General features: G+C 53.1%; 8 protein-coding genes across 8 annotated transcripts; 4 read left to right on the top strand and 4 right to left on the bottom strand.

Annotated features, from left to right (window-relative positions):
* Window positions 1-578: 578 nt before the first annotated feature.
* Window positions 579-1,553, top strand: AB675_1704 (uncharacterized protein; the record flags this gene model as incomplete). The annotated part of the gene is made up of 1 exon (XM_018141613.1): window positions 579-1,553. One exon carries the CDS (start codon window positions 579-581, stop codon window positions 1,551-1,553), a length of 975 nt encoding a protein of 324 aa, XP_017995998.1.
* Window positions 1,554-2,428: 875 nt separating this feature from the next.
* Window positions 2,429-3,244, top strand: AB675_1703 (uncharacterized protein; the record flags this gene model as incomplete). The annotated part of the gene is made up of 1 exon (XM_018141612.1): window positions 2,429-3,244. The coding sequence occupies one exon, from the start codon at window positions 2,429-2,431 to the stop codon at window positions 3,242-3,244; it is 816 nt and encodes a 271-aa protein (XP_017995958.1).
* A 335-nt stretch (window positions 3,245-3,579) lies between these two features.
* On the top strand, window positions 3,580-5,718 carry AB675_1702 (Ubiquitin carboxyl-terminal hydrolase 49; the record flags this gene model as incomplete). Its single annotated transcript, XM_018141611.1, has 1 exon — window positions 3,580-5,718. The coding sequence occupies one exon, from the start codon at window positions 3,580-3,582 to the stop codon at window positions 5,716-5,718; it is 2,139 nt and encodes a 712-aa protein (XP_017996011.1).
* A 1,228-nt stretch (window positions 5,719-6,946) lies between these two features.
* Window positions 6,947-7,471, bottom strand: AB675_1701 (uncharacterized protein; the record flags this gene model as incomplete). The annotated part of the gene is made up of 1 exon (XM_018141610.1): window positions 6,947-7,471. The coding sequence occupies one exon, from the start codon at window positions 7,469-7,471 to the stop codon at window positions 6,947-6,949; it is 525 nt and encodes a 174-aa protein (XP_017996019.1).
* A 1,451-nt stretch (window positions 7,472-8,922) lies between these two features.
* Window positions 8,923-12,706, bottom strand: AB675_1700 (uncharacterized protein; the record flags this gene model as incomplete). Its single annotated transcript, XM_018141609.1, has 8 exons — window positions 8,923-9,721; window positions 9,774-10,242; window positions 10,290-10,448; window positions 10,499-10,685; window positions 10,850-10,994; window positions 11,070-11,801; window positions 11,848-12,328; window positions 12,373-12,706. 8 exons carry the CDS (start codon window positions 12,704-12,706, stop codon window positions 8,923-8,925), a joined length of 3,306 nt encoding a protein of 1,101 aa, XP_017996000.1.
* Window positions 12,707-14,032: 1,326 nt separating this feature from the next.
* AB675_1699 (uncharacterized protein) lies at window positions 14,033-15,579 on the top strand (the record flags this gene model as incomplete). The annotated part of the gene is made up of 2 exons (XM_018141606.1): window positions 14,033-14,594; window positions 14,621-15,579. The coding sequence occupies 2 exons, from the start codon at window positions 14,033-14,035 to the stop codon at window positions 15,577-15,579; spliced, it is 1,521 nt and encodes a 506-aa protein (XP_017995974.1).
* A 2,191-nt stretch (window positions 15,580-17,770) lies between these two features.
* Window positions 17,771-19,142, bottom strand: AB675_1698 (uncharacterized protein; the record flags this gene model as incomplete). The annotated part of the gene is made up of 2 exons (XM_018141605.1): window positions 17,771-18,843; window positions 18,887-19,142. 2 exons carry the CDS (start codon window positions 19,140-19,142, stop codon window positions 17,771-17,773), a joined length of 1,329 nt encoding a protein of 442 aa, XP_017995992.1.
* A 985-nt stretch (window positions 19,143-20,127) lies between these two features.
* On the bottom strand, window positions 20,128-25,061 carry AB675_1697 (Serine/threonine-protein kinase VPS15; the record flags this gene model as incomplete). Its single annotated transcript, XM_018141604.1, has 2 exons — window positions 20,128-20,247; window positions 20,304-25,061. The coding sequence occupies 2 exons, from the start codon at window positions 25,059-25,061 to the stop codon at window positions 20,128-20,130; spliced, it is 4,878 nt and encodes a 1,625-aa protein (XP_017996040.1).
* Window positions 25,062-25,602: the final 541 nt, after the last annotated feature.

The raw sequence follows: 25,602 nt of genomic DNA, 5'->3' as shown, positions 1-25,602 counted from the left end.
AAGGCTACCACCCATCCAGCACACCAAAAATGCTCGGTCCGCGGCGCCGGACTTCGTATGTGCATCGGACTTCCAACGCATGTGATTGGTCGGGCATCGTTGCGTGCCTGAATTTCAAGTGCTTGAACGTGCTTTCGATGTGTCGCACCCTGCACTTTTTCTGTAATAACGATGTCGGATTTCTCCAGAAATTGACGATCCGATCATACTTATCTGGTGTCTTCCAGATGTAAGGCTCGCACAGTCGCGGATCTAGCGATGCGCTCACGGGTGGCCCGAACGCTGGGCGGTACGACGTACTTACGAAATAGGGCTGTAGCTAGGGTAGGTAGGCATACATTCGCGGCGATGTCGGGCTGTGTCTCAATACTTGGGGAGCGTATAAGATGCGGATCTGCCTGCTATCTCGGTGGATGCGGTAGGTGCGACTGACCGTGCTCTGTGTTTGATACGCGAGTGCTTTGAGGAGATTTATGCGAAGGATTACTGCTTCTGCTCATTACTGCTGACGCGTTGACCTTCATCGATCACGTTACTACTGTCCGTATCGGTCGCTAGCAGACAGCGACACGAACACGATGTCCTTCGTCTATCGGCTGCTGAAAAGGGTCATGCTCTTCGCCATGCCACCAGACTACGACAAAGTCCCCGACAAAGAGCAGTACATGAAGAACAACCGCGCCGATGGCGGCAAGCCAGCTGCGTCGTTCGACGAAGTCGAGGTCGTAACGATACCGAACCCTCCACCTGGACCCGACCACTATCCGCTCAAGATCATCTACGGCGGCTTGATGCGCATGGGCAGTCTGAGCTTTGCGCACGCGTTGGCGAGGCTGGGGTTTCGAACGCACCATCTGCTTGAGGATGGGTGGGAGGTCTGGGATGATGTGTTAAGGGCTGCGGAAGCGACGTTTCCGAAACCGGGAGAGAAGCCGAAGCCGTTCACGAGGAAGGATTGGGATAAGATGCTTGCGGGGTATGATGCGACGACGGATCTGGCGGGGATGTTCGTGCCGCAGCTGGTGGCGGCGTATCCGGACGCGAAGGTGGTGGTTGTGCAAAGGGACTTTGAGAAGTGGTGGCCATCGATGCTGAGTGAGATTGTTGAGGGGAATTTCCCGGATAGTGTGTGGAAGGTGTGGGCTATTAAGGTGATCTTTGGTTGGGTTGTGGGTGCTAGTGCTGGGTACGCGATGAGGAGGGCGCTTGCTGGGTGGTTTAGGGCGGATGATTTGGAGGGGATCAAGAGGAATGCGAGGGCGAGGTATGAAGAGCATTATGCGTGGATTAGGGAGAATGTGCCGAAGGAGAGACTGTTGGAGTATCGGATGGGTGATGGATGGGAGCCGCTGGCGGAGTTCTTGGGTGTTGAGGTGCCGCAAGGTGTGCCATTTCCGAGGGTCAATGACAAGGTCGAGCATAGGAAGCGGACGACGATGAGGCTGAATTGGCTGCTCCCGCAGTTGAAGAGGAGGGTATTGGTGGGTCTTGCTGTTCCTGCTGTGGTTGTGGCGATATCGATACCTCTGCTCAGGGTTTTTGGGCTTGTATGATGTCCCAAACTGGAGTGTGAGAAGTCCAAATGTGCCACTCAATTGGGTCGTACCTGTGTACGTGAGAAACGCACGAGGCTGCCGCAAAACCGACGAGGGGAGCATACCTGGGTAGACAAGGCTGTTTGCTTCGTCTGGAAAGGATGTATTTTCGAGCGGTCAAAATTTGCCCTGACAACCGAGTCAAAGGTCCTCATTTCGCAGCTTGTCAATGACAAGCGCCTGGCTCAATAAGTGTTGAAACTAGGCGCCCTCGCATTGCCCTAGTACGCGGGAAGAGGTTCAAAATGATGTTCTACACCGAGTAGCACCAGTCCAGGTCAGCGGTTTGGGTAGCCCCTGAAGATCAACCTGCGCATCGGCAATAGCTTGATCTTTTTGCTTTTTGGGTGTCGTCGAATTAGATGGTATGTTGTGCGCTGGTTTTGTTGCCTGTCAAGTGATGAGGACTGAGGTGAGGTTGAGGTTGAACTTGCAACTATTCCTATGGTCATCCGGCTTGCCAAGCGCCCTCAGCAAATCGTGCGAACTTCGTGATGAGCTCTTGTCGAGCTGGCCACATTAGTGATACCCTCCACCGTTATTGCCTCAAGATTGCTGTCCGTCATTAGAAGCGTAGCTCCGCTCTATGGAGTGTATGATGCTCTGAAAAGAAACAAACGGAGAGCGATGCAAAGCAGCGAGTCTTAGTCCCCGAATATAACTGCTTGGTCCTTACACACAGTGTCTGCTCACACAGGACCTCCACAAACGCAGACTGCAGCTACCCTAACTTTCTTCGATCTTCCATACGATATTTCGACAGCAGGCATCTGCTGCAGAAGCTGTCCGTTCAGGTAGGTCTAAGGTGTCGATGGCTCCAACAAGGCCTTGAGATGTCTCGCAACGCTCGAAAAGACCCCTGGCAGAATCAATCTGAGCTTGCCCTGCTTCGCGACGACTTCTATCCAGACAAGGCAACAGCAGATCCATTCTCGATACCCGGCACCGATAGACGGCAAAATGCGGTAGACACAGTCAGTATTTATACCTTCCGAAACCCATTCACACCACACGCTGTGGTGGCTACAGCAAACCTTACGGAAGCGGTATTGCAACACGAATCATGCAAGGATTCGATTTCGAACACTGCCATCAGGAGTATCTACGCAATGGCGTTCGTCAAATTTGTGAATGGCTTCGTTGATCGCGACATTGCTACAAGCAACGCTTCCAGCATGCTTCAGCACGAAGACGTGGGTGTGCCAGACACTCCAGCCGTCGAGGCGTCAGATAGCGACGAAACGGCGTCTGCAACAATCAAGGCTCGAGTCAAGGGCGGGGGCGAGAGCTCGATGTATGCCTTTGCCGCGAAGATCGATATGCCTGAAGACTTCGTGGATCTGCGGCACACGATCGTGCACGGTGACATCCCATCACTTCCGACTCTACAAACCTACAACAAGAGGGCGCTTGCATGGCTTTGGGTTAAGTGGTGGCAAAAGAATGCACAAGGTGATCCGGCACAGGCTCGAGAGAACGAAGAAGAGGAGCGGATGATGGCGGAAGAAGGGAGGAGGAAGTCGTTCGAGGCTTGGAAGGCTTATTCGGCTGTACTAGATGGCATGAAGGAGCAGTCTGTGGGCGATATGCATGAGACTCGACGGCAGTGGGATGATATTAGGCTCAAGCAGGTATTGAGCGGGCAGTGATGCCAAGGAACCCAGGATGATCCCTCCAGATAGAGGATAGGCTCGTCATCCGGTCTTCATAGTGCCCCCGAACACTGGCGGATTAAACACTCAAGATTTGGAGAAGACGTAAACTTCACAACATCAAATGTATCTTTCTTGTGATTTGATGAGTACCCTACCTCACTTCGCAGGCAAGCAACGCGGTACTCTTTGGCCACCGGTAGGCAGTCGTGCTCGCGTACAAGCGGGCATACTGTGAACAATGTTCAACGCCTCAGCCGCAACTGGAGGGACCTGGCAGTCGCGCATCAATCGTATGCGCTCCTTCCAACACGATTTCCCTTTCTTCCACGATGAACCCAGATTTCAGCTGGCAGGCTCCTGCCGCACGGGAGGAGACTCCAGACTCGTTCTTGCCTCGAGCCTTTGGTACCTGCGTTCTTTTGCTCCTTGGATACTACGTCCTCAACCATGTCCCACTGCGACGACCGACCAACGTCAGACAATTGTATGAAGTAGCCGTATATCTCATACCTTCCCGAGCGATATTCGTACTACAAGCCATGCTGAGAGCAGTTGGTGTGGGCTCCGACGACGCATTCCAATTCAAGCGATCGGACTTCGGCGACCAAAGCGCCAAAGCCGTCGCTTTGAAGCACCTTCTGATGCCGCACCCCAGACGCAGTACGATCAAGTCACCAGACAAAATGATAGCGCATCTTCCACAGGCTGTGTGGACTCCGCCTGGTCTGCTCAATCCAGCCAACGACTGCTATCAAAACGCTTCTCTGCAAGGATGTGCATCGCTTCCGTGCTTCCGAAAGTACATCGATGACTTCTTCGCGCGGACAGAATTCGAAACGAAGACTCCTACCCATGACGCACTCTGGTGGTTGTTTCAGCGGTTATCTCAGATCACGGACGGAAGTTCTTGCTACTCTGCACCATCCGCGTTAGATTTTATGAAGAATTTGCAGCAACACGACGCTCAAGAGTATGTCTCGGAAGTCATGGACGCATTGGAAAAGGAAAGGCTCTCATGTTTCCAGGCGCTTTGCAAACGCTTCTCGAAGTCAGGGCTCGAGTCTCTACAGAAGGATCCCACTCCAGATCCTGCTGCTGTGTTCCAACGACTGTCATCCTCGCCTAAACCGATGCCGTGCGCGACATCCAATGAGGCCACCGTATCCGCGGCATACACGAGGGCATTTGAGGCACTACCACAGATAGCGATGAGTGGGTTACAGTTTGATGAAATGAAGTGCATGACTTGTGGGTTCTCCGAGGGCCAAGGTAATCCATTTACCTTGCTGACGCTCAACCCGGGCCAACAGCATTCTTATGACGTCGAGGAATTACTCTACGATTTGACGACGGCTGAAGATATCCCTGGTGTCGAATGTGATAGCTGCACAGAGAAAGAAAGCCGGACCAACTTGCTGCATCAAGGCTCGGAGGACGGCTCGTCGCCACCAAAGAAATTGAAGACAAGCCCAAAGCCTGTACGTCGCACCAAGAGGAAACAGACGACACTACTTCGCTTGCCTGAAGCTTTGGTTCTCCACATAAATCGTAGCCAGTGGGATGACTACGGTGGCAGCAGCGTGAATCGAGCCAATATCCGGTTTAGCACCCGTCTCAGCATCATGCCCGAATGGTGCACCGATTTCCCGGCAGATGGATCCGTCCAGAAAGCTTCGCCACGTACCTATGAGCTCAGGTCTGTCACGAGGCATCATGGACGCCACGAGAATGGTCATTATATTGCTATGCGAAAGGAGGGGAAAGATTGGTACAACTTTGACGACGAAAACGTAACACCAATTAGCGAAGAAGAAGTTTGCTCATGGGGTCGCCATGTTTTTATGCTCTACTACACTGGAGTCCAGGAGACAGATCCTCTATCATCTCATGGGCAACCCGGCGGACTGCTTTCCCGATTACCTAACAGCCTAAGCGCGAACGGCCTGACCGTTCATCTGAACGAGCACGACCAGAACGACCATCTGGAGGCGGCCGAGCCTCGCATCAACAAGTTCCTCACTGTTGCTGAGCTGAATGCGCTTCACAGCGAGGTTATCAAGCATAGGCCAAAGAGTCCTTCAGTGACTAGCGAAACACCCAGTTTGTCTAGTGTGGAAGATTTCAGGTCTGTCCACGAGTCCGACTCTGACCACGATGACATCATGCATGGTACGCAGTTGGCTGCTTTCGAAGCCGGCGTTACTGCAGGTGCACCACCATCGCGGAAGGAGAATTCTTCGCTGCCCAAAGAGTCGACTATGATTGAAGGCGTTGGCTGTGGTGCCTCGATGGGACCAGATGCGTCCTCAGCTTCTGATCCGGTCGATCCACCTACTATCTACGGCAATACCGAAGACCGCACTAAGTCGATGCCAATTGAAGGCCAATCAAGTCCAGCTCCTACCAATGGTGCTGTCAAGACTCACTTCGAGAGTGATCCCAACCACTCTACCGCCGGCCAACCATAGGAAAGTGAAGCCGAGCACACAGATTTTCAAACCACGCCATTGCTGCAGGTGCTGGAGACAATGACAGTCAACTGATGGCATCCCTGACAACTAAGCAAAGGACACATCCCCTCCATCTTCGACTACCTACCCCCGTACATTGCCGTGGCATGGGATTAGAAGGAATCGGAAGAGCCGCCACATGGCTGGCGGAATGACTTGGACCATTGAATGGCACCTGTATGATCATGATATAGCGATCATTGAGACGACAAGATGTCGTCAAGCGGCATGAGCGACAACAGCAGCAAGCCAGGAAGCACTGTACTTCGCAAGATCATGGCAACTTGCGAGGCTTCGGCATTCTTTTTGAGTAGAAGATAATACGAACGATGGCATTCTAGCTGTGCTACGATCTTGCCTTGCCTCGTGGGAGTGAATATTGAAGCCTCCTCGCTCGTCACTGCCTTCTTGTTGTGCCATTCCACCAATAACGTCCCACCCCATCAGCATCATGAACGCCCCCTCAACCTCTCGCGGCGACCGCGACATGGCCAATGTCCACACCGGCGTCACCTACACACTCTCGAGTTGTCGTCGGCAACAACTTCGACCCAGCCACCATTCGCTGCGCCGTCTTTGACCACTATGGGAGGGAGGTGCTTGGGCGGAGAGCTGCGAACTTTGATACGACGTTCGTTCGTGGATGGGAATAATGGGAGGTGGATGTTGGAGCGGCCGAGTAGGTTTAGTCAGATTATTTGTGATACGCGGTTTAGGGCAAATATTCGGGGCTAAGCGGCTGGATCAGGCTGGCGAGGGCGAGGGCGAGGAAGGTGAGCACGAGGCAGGCAGCCGTGGCTAGTTCTGCAGTTGCATGACCAATGCCTCACCAATACGTCTCCCTCTGCCATGAGTACAAAGCAACGAGAGCCTGCTTGTCCGAGAATGAGCTATCAGTCCAGGAGGCAAGGTTGCTCACTCATACACCAAGGAATGCCGATCAGCTGAAATGTACAAGAAAGGGGTTTTATTTGAAGGCACAAATATATCATTATAGGTAGCGACCGTGATAGGAACCTAGACCGGGCCAACAGAGGCCCCGGACGATTCCCCGAGCTTTCTTCCAAAAATATCAAAAGCAACCCAAGACCGCTTGCAAAGGAGACCAACAACCCAAGCTCTGGACCATTTCCACTCCAGTCCTCAACGGCCGTGCAACGACGACTTCGATATTGGTTCAGATCGTTTATGCAGGAGGGTTGCGGTTGTTAGCCTTGAACCCCGGATCGCACACAATCGTATCAATCTGCGTCGGCGTTACCAATGTCCAGAACCCCTTATCCGCATCACTGAACGTATCATCAAGATTCGCGCCGCGAGTCGCAAACACCGTGTTGCCGTTGAGGTCAATCAATTGACACCTCAAATCCTTGTTAGGAAACCCATCGCCCAAAGCGATCTCAACCTTTTCGTAGAGAGTGGTCTGAACGACATCGCGAGTGTCTTGCATGCCAGCGGCCAGGGTGTCCTGGTCGAAGAGGAAGGTGATGCCCTCGGAGTTGTCGAGCTTGGAGAGGCCGACGCCCACGCGGCCGGGGTCGACGAAGACGGTGGATTTGTCGGGTGCGGCGGAGGAGGTGGCGGGTGCGGATGGGGTGGTACCGGTGCTGGGGCAGTTGCAGACGGAGTCGGCGGCGATCTGGGGAGCTGGGAGGGCGAGGGTGCTGCTGGTCAGGGCAAGGAGGGTGGTTGCGATGGTGGTGTACTGCATTCTGGTGGGGGCCTCTGGTTGAGAACTGGCTGGTAGGTTATTAAGTTGTTGGTTGGGTTGGGTACTTTTGCTGAAATGAAAGTTGAGAGAGTGAATACAGGAAAGCTGACTCAAGGAAAAGAGTTGTTTTGTTGTTTGTTATTGTTTTATGGGGAGCAAGACTCTGATGTCGAGGGACAGGTTGGGAGGTCTATATACTTGTCGAGCTCCTGAGATCGTTAGCTTCTATGATCAGGTTCAGCAACCACACCACCAAAGGTCCAGTTCACTGCCTTCCAAGAACAGCACTGGCACATGGACAACGCGCAAGGCTTAGACATGTTGACAATTTGCATATTCCTGGACGGTCCCACAACCATCTGGACTGCTCAGCACTTGAGCGCTCGTTGTGGAACCAGATGCCTCGCTTGAGAGCTTCCACTGACGTTCAATGAAGGCCGCAAATGTCGAGCCATCGACTTCGCCCCGCGCTGGGGTTGTCTAAACTCCCAGAATACCTAGCTGTGGGTAGAGAAGCATAGCAAATCCGATGCGTTGGCAAGAGGCCATCCTCACACTCTGGTCGCAGTAATTGCCAGATATGGTAAAGGCTCGGCAACACGGCTGGTTGGGAGAGTTTTCGGGTCGATTAATCTGGTCCGCGACCTTTTGCCTCTGCTCCTGTGATTAGCAGTCTGTGAGCAATGCCCAGTAGCACCCTGGCGCCGTCAAGCCTGCCAAGATCGCCGAGATTGCTGACCTGATAATCCACGCCGTTGCACAAGCGGAATCTGGGGGCGATGCTTGTCAGTCGTCTTGATCGCTTCAAGCATTAAGCAAGCTCTGCCTCCGCCGTGTTCAGGCGAAGGCTTCGGTGGTCGTTGGCGACTCGGCATTCAGCCTCCGGCCGCAAGTAATTTGAGTACTTTTTCATTCCATCGGTGAATTAGTCCGTGATATGATGCTTGTGGCAAGATTGAATGCAGGTACGGGTTTGACGACTTGGCATTGCTTCATTTGGCGTGGCAGATCTTTCAACCGCCACTAGGTAGGAAGCAGTACTGGCACTTGGTCTAGTATGGGCAGCGTCGGTCGCACAACGCCGCACGGCCACAGACTCGTGCAGTGCGAGAACAGTAGCCGATAGGAGAGTGCGCTTCTGAGATCAGTCAGCGCTGCGGCGTCCGCTGCAGCTGTCCGAGCAGTGCATTTTCAGCTTTTTGGGCCGCGGCAGGACCCCTGCTCTGAGCATTTTCGCAAGAAGCAGCCACATTCCTGGCGAGCGAGCTCAACTGCGCTTGTCATGGGCGATTATCGCCGAGAAAGGACATTGCCGCAAAATCTCAGAGCCATTCTTGGTGGAGATCGTCACTTGTGCCAACCGAGCTCGCACGCTTTGTTGTCTCATGGTGTAGCGAAGAGAAGAAGCTTGCGACGACACATCAGAATGCCTTTGGGTATCGTTCAAGATCTCAGGTGACTGAAACCTCCTCGATCTCGTCCGAGACTTCCATCACTCGAACCGCGCCAGAATCCTTCAACGCCTCGAAAGGATTGCTTCGTCTGATCTCGTCATACAAACCCTCACCGTCGTCGTCGTTCGTTATAGGCAGCCACAGAAATTTGAGTAAGATTCCCTTCAGCTCCGTCCAGTCCCGTATCTTCAGCCGGTGCAAACATCGATCCAAGGTCGAGACCATCCACTTCCTCTCTGGCATACCAATTGCAGCAACGCCAGTGAGGAACAAGATCCACGTCATCATCTCCGGGGCCTCTTTCCATTCATGTTCGAAATAATGATGGGCAAATTGAGCCTTTACCTGCCGCACGAGCTTATGGAAGGGCGCCGTTGGAAGAGGGATCACGCACATAAGACTGAAGATCACGGCTGTGAGATGAGTGAGTGTCGTGATGTTCCCATCTGGTTTGGGATCGGCCGCCGACTCCTCGTCGTATTTTGTCAGCAGGCTGTGTTGCACAAAAACTCGTTCCTGGGCAAAAATCTCCAGGGATTTCCGCATTCGACGACCAGCGGCGTAGTCGTCTACGCCGAGGCAGTAGAGCGCCATACGATCGAGATCTGCGTACAGTGCACGATTCTGGTCTGTGGGCGACAGCTGAGTGAGTACACGGAAGCCGTGGCCCATGTCCTTGAGAGGATGGTCGATTCGCCGGTTGACCGACAAGGAGGCTGGGATGTCGAGTCCGGTCAGTGGTAACAACTCGAAAGCTGGTTTGCACAGAAGTCTGCTGGCGATGAAGACTTCTGCTCTGGATCTGTGTTAGCGCAAAGGTCTGCAAGAACGACCCATCAAATACGTACACACACCACGGGAAGACTGCAGGAGCGATGCCGAGTGCCTGCATACCACCTCGACGTTTAATCATCGTCAACATGCCGCGCCTGTGCACCATGTTGGGCTCGATCTTGCCTCCATAAAGATCCAGTAGCTGCAGCGATTCTAGAGGTCCTTGGTTCGGTCGCTTGATGCTACCGGTAGGCGGTCGGTACTGGTCTATCAGCTCATGATGCGCGAGACTCGACACAGTGATGATGTTGTCATCGCAACAGGACTGCACAGGGTCCGACAGTGATTCGTTTATCAAGGTCACAGTTCGAGCATGATACTCGATTGCCGTGCGTCTGCTTTTGACGGTGGACGTATGAAATTCGCGTATCGCTGCTCCATACATGAACGCATTGAACAAAATGTCCGAGGAGGTGATCCTTTGCATCCAGAAATTAGCAAGGTCGTCTCTGCTGAACATGATGTGTTGCATCGTCTCGTTAGCTGGTCAGGTCAGCACCGATGATGAGCTGTGGAAGATTATGGCATACTGGCTTTCAGCATTCGCCAGACAACGTCCTTTGATACTACTTCCACCGGCTGCAAGGGAAGGAACGGTGGAAGTGTAGGCGCATCGAGAGTCCGATGGAAGAAGAAGGTGGGTGCATCGATCGTTCTCGTCGGGTCGACTTGCGTGCCTCTGGCGCGATCTAAGATAATGAACCATGGCCGTGAGTTTGAGCTGCGCGACTGCACGTACTTGTCGCAGCGACTGTTCCAGGACGTCTACGCTCGAGCGACGATGATTGTTGCACCGGGACGTGGCTCTGCACGAAGCCCGGAGCTACAGTCGTGCCTTTGCGCCATCGTATCCTCGAAGCGTTACCCTGAATCGCAGCTCGCGATGCGCTTTTCTCCTCCCGTGTTTGCGGGAAGCCTGCGACGAACTGTATAGATCGGCCGGACGCCTGGGAAATGCTTGTAAGCCGTACTACTACCGACGTCGGGTCACCGCAGCCTGAGGCGCAGATAACCCCCGCCAAAGATGTTTCAGGCGTGCTTCGTGCGCGGGGAAGACTCTTTTGGGTTACGTGATGTAGGTAAAACTTACATCAACCATTTCTAACGGATGGCCATACTGGGCATCAAAATGTTTGTCTCGGCTTACGTGCCATGCTTGGTGCAGAAAGGATGACCACATTAATTTGCTGCGATCGATCGACAGATACGAAAGGTTCAGGTTGGTTGCGTTGCGCCTTTGCGAGTCAGTGCCAAGTCGGTGTTGGCTCGCTTAGAAGTGATTCGATTCAGCTCTGTTTCTACCCCTCCACATCCCGCCAGAGGTCTTGGCCATCTCGACGAGACGTTTTTGGATGCCATAGAAATCTTTCGAGTATTTCACCGAATGCATCCTCATCTTGTACACCCAGCATAGGACCATCTTCCTGATCTCGGCGATGTAAAATGCCCGCTGCGGCAGACCGATCGAGATGATGGCGCCCATGGTCAGGATCCATAGATGGAAACGCAATCTCGACTGGCCCATGAACTGGAGATCTTGTTTCATCAGGACAATGCTTCGTTGAAGTCTCGACGTGATCTTCTCATGAAGGCCGATGATCGGTGGGAGTGGAAACACAACTAAAAAGCTGTACACGAGCAATGCTAACCGGCACGGCTCGTACAGATCATCGCACAGCTGGCCTGTATTGGTTTCGATCTCCCTTGCAGTTGGCAAGGACATCAGAGCGTGCTGCGCGAAGTTTCGTTGATCGGTGAGAGCGGCTCCTGGCCGTGGACTGACACGACCTCTTATGTAGTTCTCAACAATCATTGTGAAGTCCACCATGTGATCCATAACTGCCAGGATCGCAGTCAGAACTGGATCTGTCGGTTGCCACACGTCAAGGAAACCCTTTCCAAGACGTGGCAATGTCTGCCGTGCCCACAGACGCTCCTGGGTAGAGAAAGCTAGGCGGTCTCCTAGTAGGTATGCATTGGTGAAAGGTATGAACGGCATGAAAGTATGTCGCATGTTTCGGGATGACTCGAAGAGATCAGCACTAAACTTATTAGCCAAACACCTAGCTGGAGACTTCGAAAGCGCACAAACTGATGACCGACGCCATGCCGGGTGTCTTGATATTTTGGATGCCGCCAATCAACATGACGAGCTGTATCAAGCCACGCAGATGTATTTGATTGAGCTGAAAGCGGCCATAAACGTGCAGAGATTGCAGCTCTTTGAGAAAAGATTGTCGAGGGAATTTACCTGAGCGAATGGGTCCAATGTCGGAAGCATAGCCCATCGCGAACACAGCCCAGATATTTGCCTCGTGGGTAGCGGTTGTAGCATCAGCCATTTGCTGGCTCAGCAGACTCACAGCTCGATTCTGTATTGACAGATGAAGAGTCGACTGTTCTTCACTCATTTCCCGTGTCGGTTTTTGGAAAACCATGGCGGCAGATAGCATCGAATAGAAAAGAGCCTGATTCTGAGACGCCATCTGCATGACTTGCTCAGAGAAATGTGCGCCGATTCGATCTGTTGGATCGCAATTCGTGATCATCTCTCGTAAGCAAATGCCGGCTTTGGGAGTCAGTTGATGAGCACGAAGTCCAGTGAAACCTTACACATGTGCACTTGCTCTGTGAGGAACTCGACTGGCAAGTCCGTGGGGAGCGCCGCGAATGGATCGTTCTTTCCGTGATCGAGAGGACTGCGGGGACTGACGACGAGGTCAAAGACACCATCGTCAGAAGCTGTCGATGATGGGAAAGCGTCATAGCGGACATCTTGATCCGTGTCAGCATGATCTATCGCTTTGTCCACTCTCTGCTGTCGATTGCGCTTCGCAACGTGATGCGGTTGAGATAGAGTTCTCGACTTCCGGTTGGCATCACGTCGTTGCAGGCGGACTGCTAGTGCTTTGTTGTCTTTCGCAGGGCCATGCGAAGTTGATTGCATCCCGGTCCAAGCATCCTTTAAGAGATCTTCGGACTGCGTTCGGAGCTGCTACGGTAGGCCGCCTGCGCAGGCCAGTAGACTGCCAATGTCACAGATCTCAGGGACTTCGAAAGAGGATAAAGGGTTGACATATTGCATCAAGCCTCAGTTGAGGCGAGTCGCTTGTAACACGTACGAGATCCGGATCGTGCCTGTACGCCACGACCCAATGTGCTTAGTCCCATTTCTGAAAAAGGAAGCCGCCAAGTCCGTCGCTGTGGCGTCAAGTAGAACGCCTCTTCCACACTTCTCAACAGCTCGCGTCGAACATATCTCAATGCCTTAACACTCACATGGTCCTCATCCGAGCAACGATCACGTTGCTTGAGGTGTCGTCTTCGGAGCCTGCGCGCTCTGCAGAGTAAATAAGCCACGTTCGAAGGCGTTTCGATAAGCGGGAACGGCCAACTTAGACCTGGCGCCGGGCACCACTGCCTCAAGCTTCACTAGGCCTCTCGAGTTTGGTATCAACTCTGCGACAGCTCAGAGTTCTGGTCAATGTGACACTTCACAAAGACTGTGCTAACCGCGACTGCACTGCCTAGCCACCAATAATGATGGGGACTCCTTCTGCGCCGAGACACATCGGGGCGTGAGGTGAGCCATGAACTTGACATTTGGTAGGACAACACAGATGCGAAACGCCATCAGTTCTCTTACTCATTCGGCCGTTGCGCACCCTGGAAGACCCTGCACTGATCTCGGAGCAGATCATCCGGACGTAAGACCTTCTAGAAAGTCGGATTTTGGTACGCTAGCACGACTTCCATGCTGGGCGCAGGAATGCGCGCCTTCGTTGAATTAAGCCGGAAAATAGTCGTTTGCTAAGCTGACGCAAGCCGCCTGATGCCATCAGAAATTAGGTCATCAACGGCTCTTTCGCACGAGTCGTGCTCCTTGAGTGGTTCATGTCACGTGTGTGGCTCTCTCAACAACGCGCGGAGCGTTAGCTCGCCTTGGCTGGTCGTGCCTATTACTGAATAAGGCAATCGACCAGGGTCAGAGACACTGCATCGGTAGCACCAGATCTTTGTACCTGCAGCTGCATACAAGCAGCCTATGTTAGAAGCCGTGCTCGGCCTCGACATGTCCACCGTCTCTACAATCAGATCACGATTGTGCACCTGGTTTCAGCCACGTTTACAGTGGATGAGCATCAGTCATGGTAGGGCGAACGGACAGCCATGCATATAAAGTCTACCTACCCAGCAGGTGGGAATCCGGAACTGCTCATTGCGCAGATCATAGAGCCCTCCCGAGCAGCAAGCACTTGACTTCGCCGGCAAAATGGCCTTTCACGAGGAAATGTTCCTCTTCGTCAACACTGACGCTACCCAGATGAAAAGCAAGACTAAGAATCCCATGGGTCATCAGATCCAGAGTCACGTTCAACGAGGCCTACGGAGAAAGTTACTACAGAAGCACGACGCAGCACTGCATGAGAGTACCCACGGCGGCGTGGTAGCAATCCAAAAGCCAACGGTCCTTGCAGCACCTCAAATCCTGGAGGAAGACCTGATATATGAGCTCCCTCCAGAGTATGACAACACACTATGGGAGCTGCCGGCTCTGAAAGGGTCGCCAATATCAGAGGCTAGCCTCATCTTCGATTCTTGTTCCGACCCTGAGGCCGATCACAGCTCGTTCGGAACTTCAGCTTCAGTAGCATACGCCCCAACCCAAAACGGCTCATCGCAATCAGCAGCGCCTATACCGATGCAATGCTTCGATCACTCCGAGACTCTATCGAAGTACGTGCCAATACTACTGCAATGTTGGACGGATCGCCTCCTACCGGAGAAATTCCATTTCGATGCCAGATGGGCAAGGCCAGGAACCGCACGACACGGTAAAGCCATTGAAGACGAAATACAGGAGCGAGGTCTTCAGCAGCACATTTCTACTCATTCCTGGCCTGCATTGCCGTGCAGATGATTGTCATTGGTGAATCCATCCCGGACATTGATCAGGTTGACTTTGCTTTGTGGCTGCAGGCTAGAGCGACGGAGTCTGTTCAAGCCAGCCTAGCCACGAGCCAGCCGAACAAGGAACTGGCGCGAGACATACAACGCTTGACAACAATATCATACCTCACAGACAGGCTCAAGGACGCCGAGCAACATTTCGAGGCCATGCTCACCGTGGCTACAAGTCTTGGCGGCATCAAGACATTCGACAGCTACTTCTTCGAGACCGAGATCATCACACATTGGCATGGCGCATTGCGAACACTCAACACTCCCAGAATCACTCTCTCCAACACAGTCGCGGAGCCTGAAGAGGTGGCTATCTCGGCGCCCCTAGTCGAGCCTTCTGCACCAGTCAAGCATCGAGAGCTCGCGCAATGTTTCCAAGAATTGTCAAAAGTGATTAACTTCGTTCCCTACTTGGAAGATGCACACTGTAAGTGGGCCAGCTCACAGTGTCTTTCGGTGGGCTACCAACTGCTGAGCGCACGGGTCAAATTTTCAGAGGACCAAGCCTTTCGCATCGCCCTCATCTACTTCATCGCCCTGATCCGATCGACATTCTTGGACCGAAGTTGTGCTTCGAACTCTATCCACCACTTGCGGAGAGCCTTGGAGGCTAGCACGCAGAATTCGTGCCTGTATCTCTGGCTCACAGTGATTGGCAGTATGGTTGCGCTCGGAACACAACACGAAGGCTGGTTCATAGCCGAAGCAGCAAGAGCCTCGCAGTCATTGCGTGTTGGCTCATTGGCTGCGCTCGAAGCCCATCTGGGTAAGACCTTGTATCAGCACATCCTGTTGAGAGACTCACTGCGTCAATTGTGGCAACATCGTTTGTTTCAGGCGGGCAGATCTTCGCGGTAGTGTATATAAACTTCGGAGGTATTCATGATCCATGGTTGTAATTATATGAGATAGATAGCTCCAATGATACCCTTACAAATTTGTATCCTCGTCATCATTCCACACGCAGGAGGCAACTTCACTTGTAGATCAGACAGCGTCGATCGCAATCAGAGAAGTAAGTGCCTTGGACATCGTGGCGCGAAATGTATGCTATGGCAGACGTGGACGGTCTTCAGGAGACCGGATGACGATTCATGAAATGACGGTCATTTGACCTCACCCAACGCGTTCAACGCGTCTTCTCCAGATCGAGCTACGAAGCCTTGCCCTCCCCAATACACAGAATGCTCACTCTCGGAAACAGACACGACTCTGCTGACCTTAACTCCCCGCCATCAGACCTCGACCAGCACTAGCAAACATCATCACTCCCGACCCTCTACACACTCCGAACCACAACCCCCGGAAACAACTCCAACCTCTCACAAACCCACATCCATCCTCTCCACCACTCGTACAGCCAACGACCTCCCAACAGTTTCCCAGCATTTATCTCGCCTTCTTTCGAGGGCCTCTTCCGTCCTTTCTCCAACGCATACACCACCGCTCGAGCCTCATAGCACGGCCTCACCATGAGCACCGGTAGCGTGGGGAACGTTTCAGTCCGGGACGGTTGCAGGGTATTTGCTGGAACTTAACCCTAAGCATCTCGTCGGTTGACTTCAAGTCAAGTCTCGCGGTCAAGCGGCCCCAGCCTTCTTTACTAGCTTTTTGATCGCGTTCCCTTGTTTCGTCTCCGGGACGGTGGCCCTGCTGCTGGCTTGGTGTTCAGAACAAGAAGGATTGGTCGAGTGAACGGGAGATTTGGTGGTCAGTCCAGAGCTCTGAGAGGAGCAAGCAAAAGACGGTTGCGCCATGCGTCAGATTTGGTAAGAGTTCGCTTCAGGACCACGCGTCGGCGGACTTATGCTGGGTTTTGCGTGGTCACATGTTTGTTCACGAGATGTTTCTTTGAGGTGCTTTGGCGTGGACGGTATGGTTTCGAAAAAGCGAAAGATTGGTTTCGATTCGGCGGAACGAGGACACGGCTTAGACATTCACATGGGCTCACGCACAGGCTTGATGAATTGATAGCGACAATCGGCGAAGCGATCCACTGATCGGGATCATGTTCTAATGTTGGGCATGTAGTCAGGTTGCTGAGCTGGTTTGTCTGCTACCTCTTTCCTTGGCCATACCACTACTTGCCTTTCGGATGTGCCATTCAAGCTGCGTCCTCATTTCCGCCTCGACGATCAACCAAGCAGTCACACTGCCATTTCTCTTCACCTCCAACGCCGCTACCACACCGGCCTTGCCCAGACAAGTGCCGGCAGCCAGCCCTCGGAACGCGCATCAAGTCACCAGACACCTCGATGCGTACTCTCCTGCCCGGAGAGATCTCGATCAGCCGCGTCAATCATCCCCTTCTACCCTCTGTGGCGGAGGCGCGGGATGAGTGCCGATATTCAGTGGTGATGCCTCTTACCGCTTGCGGTACTTGGTCCAGATCCACGGTGTTCCCTGCTCGCAAGAGCTAGGATGAGGGCGATTTTTTCTGGATGTCATTTGTGCGCCCTGCCTCTTCGAGAGTCAAATGCCCTTCGACCCTGCTGTTTTCTCTTGATTGAGAATTAGCATGACGGAAGCGGAAATCAAAGTCTTGTCCCCGAGGTTGCTGTACTACATACGAGATTGCGATGATGTGTGGTTTGCGGAGGAAGGAGAGTTCCCGAGGTTGTGGTCATGGTATGTATGGTCAGCGAGCGATGTTGCGCTTCGCTATCGAGGGAAGACGATGGCGGTGCAGATGAGGTGAAACGATCTGTCTGGTCTTCAAGAGCTGAGCATTCTTTTTCCCCTTCACCAGTCCCGCCGGACCGCGCCCTATACCCTGATCTTGTTGCTCCGATTCCGGTTCCTAGGCATAGGCTGTCTCAAGAAAGCAGGACTCCTCAAGAGAGGAGCTCAAAGTCTTGTCCTTGTCTGCTTTTCTCGTGTACTTGCCAAGGAGTCTGTATCGTCGTGGCAATGGTCTCAGGCAATGGGCAGGATCGGACGAGACGGCGACGGGCTTTGGCCACACTTTTTATAAGTCTCCCCTTTTCTCCTCAAAGGTTAAGCTGGGATGAGGGTCTGTTCGCTAATCTGTTGAGCAGATCTACTTGTGTCAGCCGTGGTCGATAGAATCATCGGACTGTTCAACATGGTGGCGGGTATCGTAGCGAATGAGCTCAATACTCAGATCGAAGATTCCCAATACCCAACTGGCCATGATCTTCTTTAGTCTCTGCCAGTACGCGCGATCCATGCAAACCAGAAAATTCACGAACTTAACGACCTCACAGACAAGCACCTTGTCGTATTCAACCTCAAATCCCATTTCCTCATATATCGTCGTTGTTGTGTTGTACAGTAAGCCATTGGGTAAAAGTGGCGCCGGACGTATCATTTCCTCATAGGGTCGTCCGAGATTCAATAAGAGACGATGATCCAGCTTCAGCAAGAATCGAAGGACTTGCGAGTCTGTCGCGGTATAGCCTTGGCCCCACAGGAAGATATTGAGTATGTAAAGTGTTGCGATCGTCACACGAAGTCCACTTGGCGTTGAGTCGGTGATGCTCCGATCCAGGGACAGTTTGAGCGTAGAGTCACAGTTGAGTAGCGACCTAAGACGCCTGTTCTCAAGCTCTTCGGAGCTGCGCGACTGCGCAGATCTGAGGGACCGTCTTCGCCGAACGAAGTGAATTCGTTCCATTGTCTTCAGTCTTTCGATCACATGAGCAGACTCCGTTCCACGCACAGAAGCCAAGGGTGAGATCGTGCACACAGCAATGGCATTCGTCAAGAGCGTGCGGTCACAAATTGAGAGTGGTCTGTGTCGTACAGCCCATATGGCGAGACAGCCAGCGAGATGGAGCTGTGACATTTCAACGTTGCCGAGCCTGTACTCGACCATCGCAGCGAAAGCCACTCCATACAGGATATCGTCTGCCCAAAGTTGGCTCTCTGGATTGGTTGCCTGTTTGCGCATCATGTGGTAGATCTGCTGCCGGCGCGTATCTATTGTCTGCCCAGATGGCGGCAAGGCTAGCAGCGTCATGCGCCGCATCTCAGCCATGAGTATTGTCCATTGCAGTACGACCTTGCTTGTCGACAGATACTGGAACGTGCTCTCCCGGACCGCACTGTGAACAGCGTTCGGTGACGTGCCGTAAAACTCCACAGGCACACGTGTTAGGTCTGAAGTGTTAGTCCGATTTCTGAACGATGACGGCCAGCTTACAATCGTGTAGCAGGTTCTTCTCCGAAAGTGAGACGTCTTCAGCAAGTTTCAAGAACGGATCCAAAGCAGAACTGCTTGGCTGCATCGAATTTGCCGCCAGACACTGTTCATCTTGGTCTCGCTTGGCTTTCAGCGACCTTCTACGACCGTGGCCAACGCGAGACGCATGCGACAGCTCGCGCGACTTCTGCAATTCCCAAAGCTTCGGGTTGCGAAACTTCAGAGTCGGGTCATATTCCACGAAATGGATAGCCATTCAAGCGGGCTCATGTACAGTTTGCTAATGGTCGTTGAAGCCATGCCGAGTCTTGCATATCCCAAATGACTTCGCCATTAGGAAGAGGAGATAGAGTATACCTTGGTGAGTTGTCAGGTTCGAAAGCTTCTTCACGCGGTTGGAAGTTGCAGTTCTGCGACGCACCAATAGGATGTGGTCGATCTTCAGCCGATGCATAGGCTTAGTCACACATGGCCAGGCCGCTTTTTATCGTGCAGATCGGTATCCGGGTTATCGATCAGACTGTTGTGCTGTTTCAGACATTGGGAAGAAAACTGCCTTTTGAAGCTGATATCGAGGTTGCAAAGTGCTGCTACAACAGGTCAATAAGCAGTAGCGCACAAAAGAACTGAAATTAATTTCCAGCGAGTGCTTGGAGTTGCTTGGCCATGACTTCTCTGTCCTCAGCACTTTCGACTTGTACTATCCAGTTGACACAGTGCACCTGCCTCGCTCGCGTACCCAAATCATCGATCTCGTCTCATCGGAGCATTCCAAGCTTAGAAAAGAAAGTCCTCCTCCACGTCAGCAATGACTGGACTGCTGTCAATGAGTATGAGACTTGGACGGAGGATGACGGTGAGAATCGAGAATGAATAGTCGGGAGAACAGTGGGAGGCGCCTGCCTTTTGCGACTTCCTGCCTCAATATCATGACGAAATAGGCGATGCGTCGTCATATATTGTACGGCTGCCTGGATTTTGTCGTCATCACTACTAGTGACTCAACCCCCCAACAGAATAGCGAAGGAAGTTGCTCGACGTTGAGGCAGGAGCTGGTGAAAAGCTTGGCAAAGGCTGGCGACATGCTGGGCGGCGACGAGCATCTCGAATTTTGGAAAAGACAACCACCGGCGGTCCTGGATAGAGCTGGAGACTCCGAATGGTATCTCGACATTCTCTTGGCCCTCGAAGCCATTCTCGACCGTAATATCTTTCGGAACGACGCTCTGACCAATCGCCATCTACACCCTAATTTGTTTCCCATCAGCGAAGTTCCGAGGTTTCTTGGATGCACCTCCAGGCGCTGTGATCTTTGACGATCTGGGGAGAGACTGAGACATGCTCTTCGCGTTAGGGATCGGCTCATGGCGTCTCATCAGTACCAACACATCACACCACCTCCCGAATCCACACTGACGACAATCCCATACGGCTTTCTCAAGACAATCAAATCAGTCACGCCTTCCATATGGGCGCCTAACACCCTGCTTCCATTTCCTGCTAGGAGTGCCTGCCGCGTCGGCTTATCCCTCTCGTCCTTCTTCTGCGTCGATGTCGGCGCTTGCTTCGTTGCCCGTTTCCCCCCAGCGGCACCTTTCTTCCCGCGCCCCACACCAACACCACTCGCCTCAGGCGCGCTCTCCTGCACGAGCTGTACCTGTGCCCCAGAACTCAGACTCAGTGGATGGCTGACCGCATATCGCGCACGCAACACGCCCGAGCTCTCGTCGGAGTGGATGGCGGGAGAGGAGAGGATATAGCTGTCCTCGGGCGTGGGGAGGTCCCAGTAGCGGAGGGTGGTGGAGTCGTTTGTGCCGCCGCCGGCGGTGAAGAGGAGCGGGTATTTCGATGATGAGGTGTTGTTGTTGGCGTTGGGAGTGCGCGAGGCTGGTGAAATGAAGTCGAGGGCGATGTGCAGCGCGCGGATGGACTGTGTTGATCTGGTTGAGGTTGGTGCGGGAGGGGTCGAGGGAACGGGAGGGATATGTTGCGAGTCGGCGAAGATTGGGGTGTACGGCTTGATGCGCGTTGTTGAAGGATCGCCTTCGACGGATGATGAATCTGAGGAGAAAGTGTACGGACGGAAGACCTCTCGACAGGTGACTTTGTCGACGTCCCAGACTGAGATTTCGCCGGCGGAAGAGACTATGACCCATTTGCCGAAGCCTTTGGACGGGTGCATGACAAGGCGATCAATGCAGGACTGTGTGGGCAGGGTGAAGCTTCGCAGGTGAATACGGAAGCGCAAATCCCACAGGGAGAGCGTGCCGTGCGTGGTGCCGGATACGAGCCAATGGTGGTGTTTGTCGACGACGAAGGCGGTCACGGAGCCGTGGTGAAGGGGTTCTTCGAGAATGGCGAGAATGTTCATGGTTTTCATGTCGATCATTAGTATCCGATTATGGTTCGTGGCAACGACGAGGACAGAAAGGGAGCTTGTCGTGCGATAGTGCAATATTTGGATGGCATGCTCGGTGGAGTTGACGTGAGGCTTCTCGCCCATGATTGCTGGGATTTGGTAGTCTCTAACAAGGACTGGACGACCGTACTTCGTGCTCTCGCCGCCGTCGACGACTCGGTACTCTACTTTGACAGCGTGGATGCTGCCGTTGTCTGCGGCGCTGATGAAAGTATGGGAGTCCTCAATGAAGCATAGCGCCTTCACTTTGAGGTCTGTGCCGTGCCGGTATGTGCTTCTTGATCGTGGTGTCACATTCTTCTCCAGCCGTATCGTATCCCATACTTTGCAAGTACCGTCATCGGATGCTGTGACGAAGAAGGCGTGGTCTGGGCTGGCGCACACTTGATTGATGGCCGCAGTGTGCTCTGCGAAGTGAGTCAAGAGCCGGCCTGCAGGTCTCCAGGGGTCGTAGTGAGGCGTCGTAGTATCTTGGGATCCGGATTGCCCCATTGTAGTGAAGTCTGTAGCCTTTCGGAGCGGCATACGAGCGGCAGACTCGCAAGGCTCGCCGAAGTCCATTTGCTCGATGGCAAAATTCTCGACAAAGTGGTTGTCGAGGAGGCGCAGAATTGTAGGATCATTGCCGGCATATGAATGGTTCGGCTCCCATGACAGAGTGCTCGGCAGCTGCTTCGATGGCGACTTTGATCGTGACGATCTCGCAGCTGCAACGGCGGTGGCAGATAGGGCGGAGGTCACAGCATCTGATTGCTTCTGTAGCGGCCCATCGACTTTACCGAAAGCAATCTGCTCACTTGTCGATGTCTCGGCTTCGGCCTTGCCCGTGTCCCGCTTCATCAGGGCCAGAGAACTATTTCGGTGACGGAGTTCTAGTTTGCCTCTCCTTAACGAGAGCTTATCTAGTTCTGAAGAAGGCTTGTGCCCGGGGGCGGAGGATGGATTCCTCGATGAGGGACCAGAGTCCGCCATTTTGCCCTTGGACGTCGCCTCAGTTCGGCCTCGAATATCGACGGGCGTACTTGCTGTGGCTTGCGCCACGTCATTTGCTGGCCCAAAGTTCGTGGTTGAGGCGTCCAGCAGGGCTTCTGCCAGAGTATGTCGTTGCTGTAGAGCAGACTGTGATCTTTGGACAGGAGGTCGATGATTCTGTCGAGATCTTATGGGCTGAGATGTGTCGAACAAGACATTCTGCGTCCGTATGTCGAGTGTATGCAGTGGAACGATCCCTTGAACCTTGTTCACGTTCGCGTCTTTGGCCACTTGGGGCTTTGGCGCAGTGGCAACATGTAGTATGTATTCTCGAAGGGCCAGCAACTTCATCTCGTCTTCTGCTCCCATACCTACGCTCCTGAGTGTCTCCAGTGAAATCTGATCGTCTTTGTCCTTTTGAGAAGGCGGAATTCTAGTCAGCGACCTCTTAGCAGGCTTGGTCGGGAAGTGAGCAAGCTCTGGGTCTGACAACACGAACGCGCCATCCTGACTTGCCGCAGTCCAGAACAGGCTCTTGGTCTTAATGGAGGCTTGATGCAAGGCAGCGCTGAACACTCCGCGCGAAAGTGGCTTTTTGAGGTTGTTTAGCAGCTGCTCTTCTGCAACTTCGATCACTGGTGCTTTGAGATAAGGCTGGAGAAGTGGTAGCAGGATGCAGTAAGTGTCTGCCTTTGACGTATACTTTGAGGCCAACACGATGAAATGCAGCGCGGCTTCTCGTATGAAAGTGCTGGGATGGACGAGAAATCGCGCGGCCATGGAGACGAGTTCCCACACGGACGCCTTCTGTAGCAAACCGAGGTCGGCCATGCGCGCCAGTGATCTGAGCACCTTCTCTACCACAAAAGGCTCCGGATCTGTAAGTGACCCGACCATTATGGGCAAGATGAATTTCTCCAAGCTCGACGTGCCAACGTAAGTGGCAATACCAACAAGTGCGTCAAAGAATGAGCATTTCAGTATCCAGTCCCTTTCGTTGAGGTAGGTATTGAGATGTTGCAGAATTATCTCGTTCGCCTTGACACTTCCAAAGAAGACACAGAGCCTGGCTACTGATCCAAGTAGAGCACGTCTGACGGAGCTGTCTTCATCTGTGATCAGAATAACAGTGGCTTCCTCGAAGTGTCTCACCAACTCCTCTTTGCTAGGATCGTACAGGGCATGGAATGAAGTGCCTGGCGCCCATTCTGCTTCGTTGAGAGCCGGTAGCCGACCATCCGCTCGAATCGCTTGTACCATGTCCAGCACTCTCGCAGAGCTGAGTGAGAGACTGGCAAGACATGAGGCGTACGCAGCCCGGACCAATGGCCTGGCGATCTTTTCGGTGGAAGCGATTGTGCGGAGCTTAGGGAATATGTACTCAGGAAAGATGAACGCATTGATCGGCGAGACAACCTCGATCATCTCGAAGATCGTCGTCAGCGCCCTAATCGCGGATACTTGCACAATCTCGGAGGGATCCGTCAGCATGGTCGCCACGTATGGCACGATTCTGTCTAGTTTGACCTCATCGGGCAGGCGTTCCGCAAAAGCCACGAGAAGATCGCAGGCCTTTAGTCGTGAGGATGATTTAGTGCTGTTCCTCAGACTTGCGGACACAAGAGTCAGGAATATCAGAGTCCCATCGTGCAAGCCAGAGACTTGCTTGTTCACTGAGCGTTTTGAATGACGCCGCTGTGTATGATGACCAGGCTGCCGGAGCAAATCTATTCCTGTTCCATATCCAAGGAAGTACGAGATTTTGTCGAAATCTTGCCAAACGCGATCGATCTTGTCATCAGACTCAGCCATGTTGCTGACGTCCAAGCCGAGCTCTTCTTGCGTAGTTGACGGTTCAGTGAGATCTCGCATGTAATGATGAAGGAAGCTTTCAAAGTAGTCTGGAAAGATGCGTGGCTTGTAGTAGGACAGATGTTGGTCAGCAGACCATCGCTTCTCTGGCTCAAGCTCGATCATGTTGAGCACCATTTCTCTCACATCGGGATCCTCAATCTTGTTAAGGTGCGTATGTTCGGGACTATACTCGCCGATACGGTACTTGAAGATCTGACTGAGGGAGAAGATAGGACCTTCCAGAAAAATCTCGGCGATGACGCAGCCGACACTGAACATGTCCATTGCCCAATTCAGTTCATGGTAGGGCTCGTCTCCAGCACCTGTGGTAAACCGCTCTGGAGCAACATAGCATGTTCGCCGTCCAGAGGTGTCGAAGTAGAAGGAGAAGTCAGCTGGGTTATCCTCCGGCAAAGTCGTCGGCTTGAAGTAGGAACTGAAGTCTGCAAGAAATAGCCAGTTCCACGATGTGACTAGTGTGTTTTCAGTCTTGATGTCGCCATGGTAGATCTCTCGCGCGTGGCAGTCCCTTACAACACACAGCAGTTGGTACGCCAGCCACTTCTTCTCGATGTCCTCCAGAAAGGGTCGAGTACTCAGGCGGTCATATACTGAACTGAAGACATACTGCCGAGCCAGGAAGCCTCCAGTTCCGGTCTCTACAATTCGCTGATAGCTCAGGGCATTCGAGATATCTGACAGTGCTTGCCGTTCCTCCATCAATCGTCTAATGTATTTCTGTGAGTCGAAGGTTGAGTATGGCTTCATGACAGCCTTGACAAAGACGAAGCCATGTTGGTTTCGGGCGCGGATGCTCTTCATAAATCGTGCCGATACAAGGGTCCTGTCGAATGCCAGATCAGAAAGCTCCGGTACATCGATGCTAGCTGATGCCGCCGAGGGCGTTGTCATGGAGTAGCCTTGCCCCATGATTGATGGTGCGCCGTCAGCTGCTACCTCACGTCGTGTCGGAATTGGTGAATCGCGCTACAGTACAGGCAGCCGTGCCCAAAGCCGTCATCGTTCAGGCATGGCCTTCTATCGTCAGACGTTTCTGACTTTGAGCTTTCCAGCACCTCTGGTCTTGACCGATGCGTCCAGCAGTTCTCGGTGTGCGACACAGGAGAGACACGGGTTTTGTCAATCGGGTTGTCGTTGCCGTTGCTGCGTGTCGCTGGTAAGTGATGCCATTGTCCCACCACGCGACCGTACCAGGTACCAAACCATAGCCGTCTTGGCAGGCCCGCCGCGGAGGCGCCGAACCCAGGGCCCGCCCGGCCCGCGTCGATGACGTGCAATGACTGGTCGGTCAAGGCTCTTCACGTGAACCCAAAGGGTCGGATACAAACACACGTAGCATGTCATGACACGATAAGCGTTCGTTGGTGATATCTTTCCCTAAGTCGCGCTTCCATCCCAACCGTCAGTGTGACCGGGAAGCGTTTGAGGCGGCACTCAGTCTCGCCGCACA

The sequence above is a fragment of the Cyphellophora attinorum genome (genome assembly GCF_001299255.1).
Source record: "Cyphellophora attinorum strain CBS 131958 chromosome Unknown Contig34, whole genome shotgun sequence".
Lineage (NCBI taxonomy): Eukaryota > Fungi > Ascomycota > Eurotiomycetes > Chaetothyriales > Cyphellophoraceae > Cyphellophora > Cyphellophora attinorum.
The sequence above is the reverse complement of the archived record's forward strand: the minus strand, read 5'-3'. Positions and strand labels throughout refer to the sequence as shown.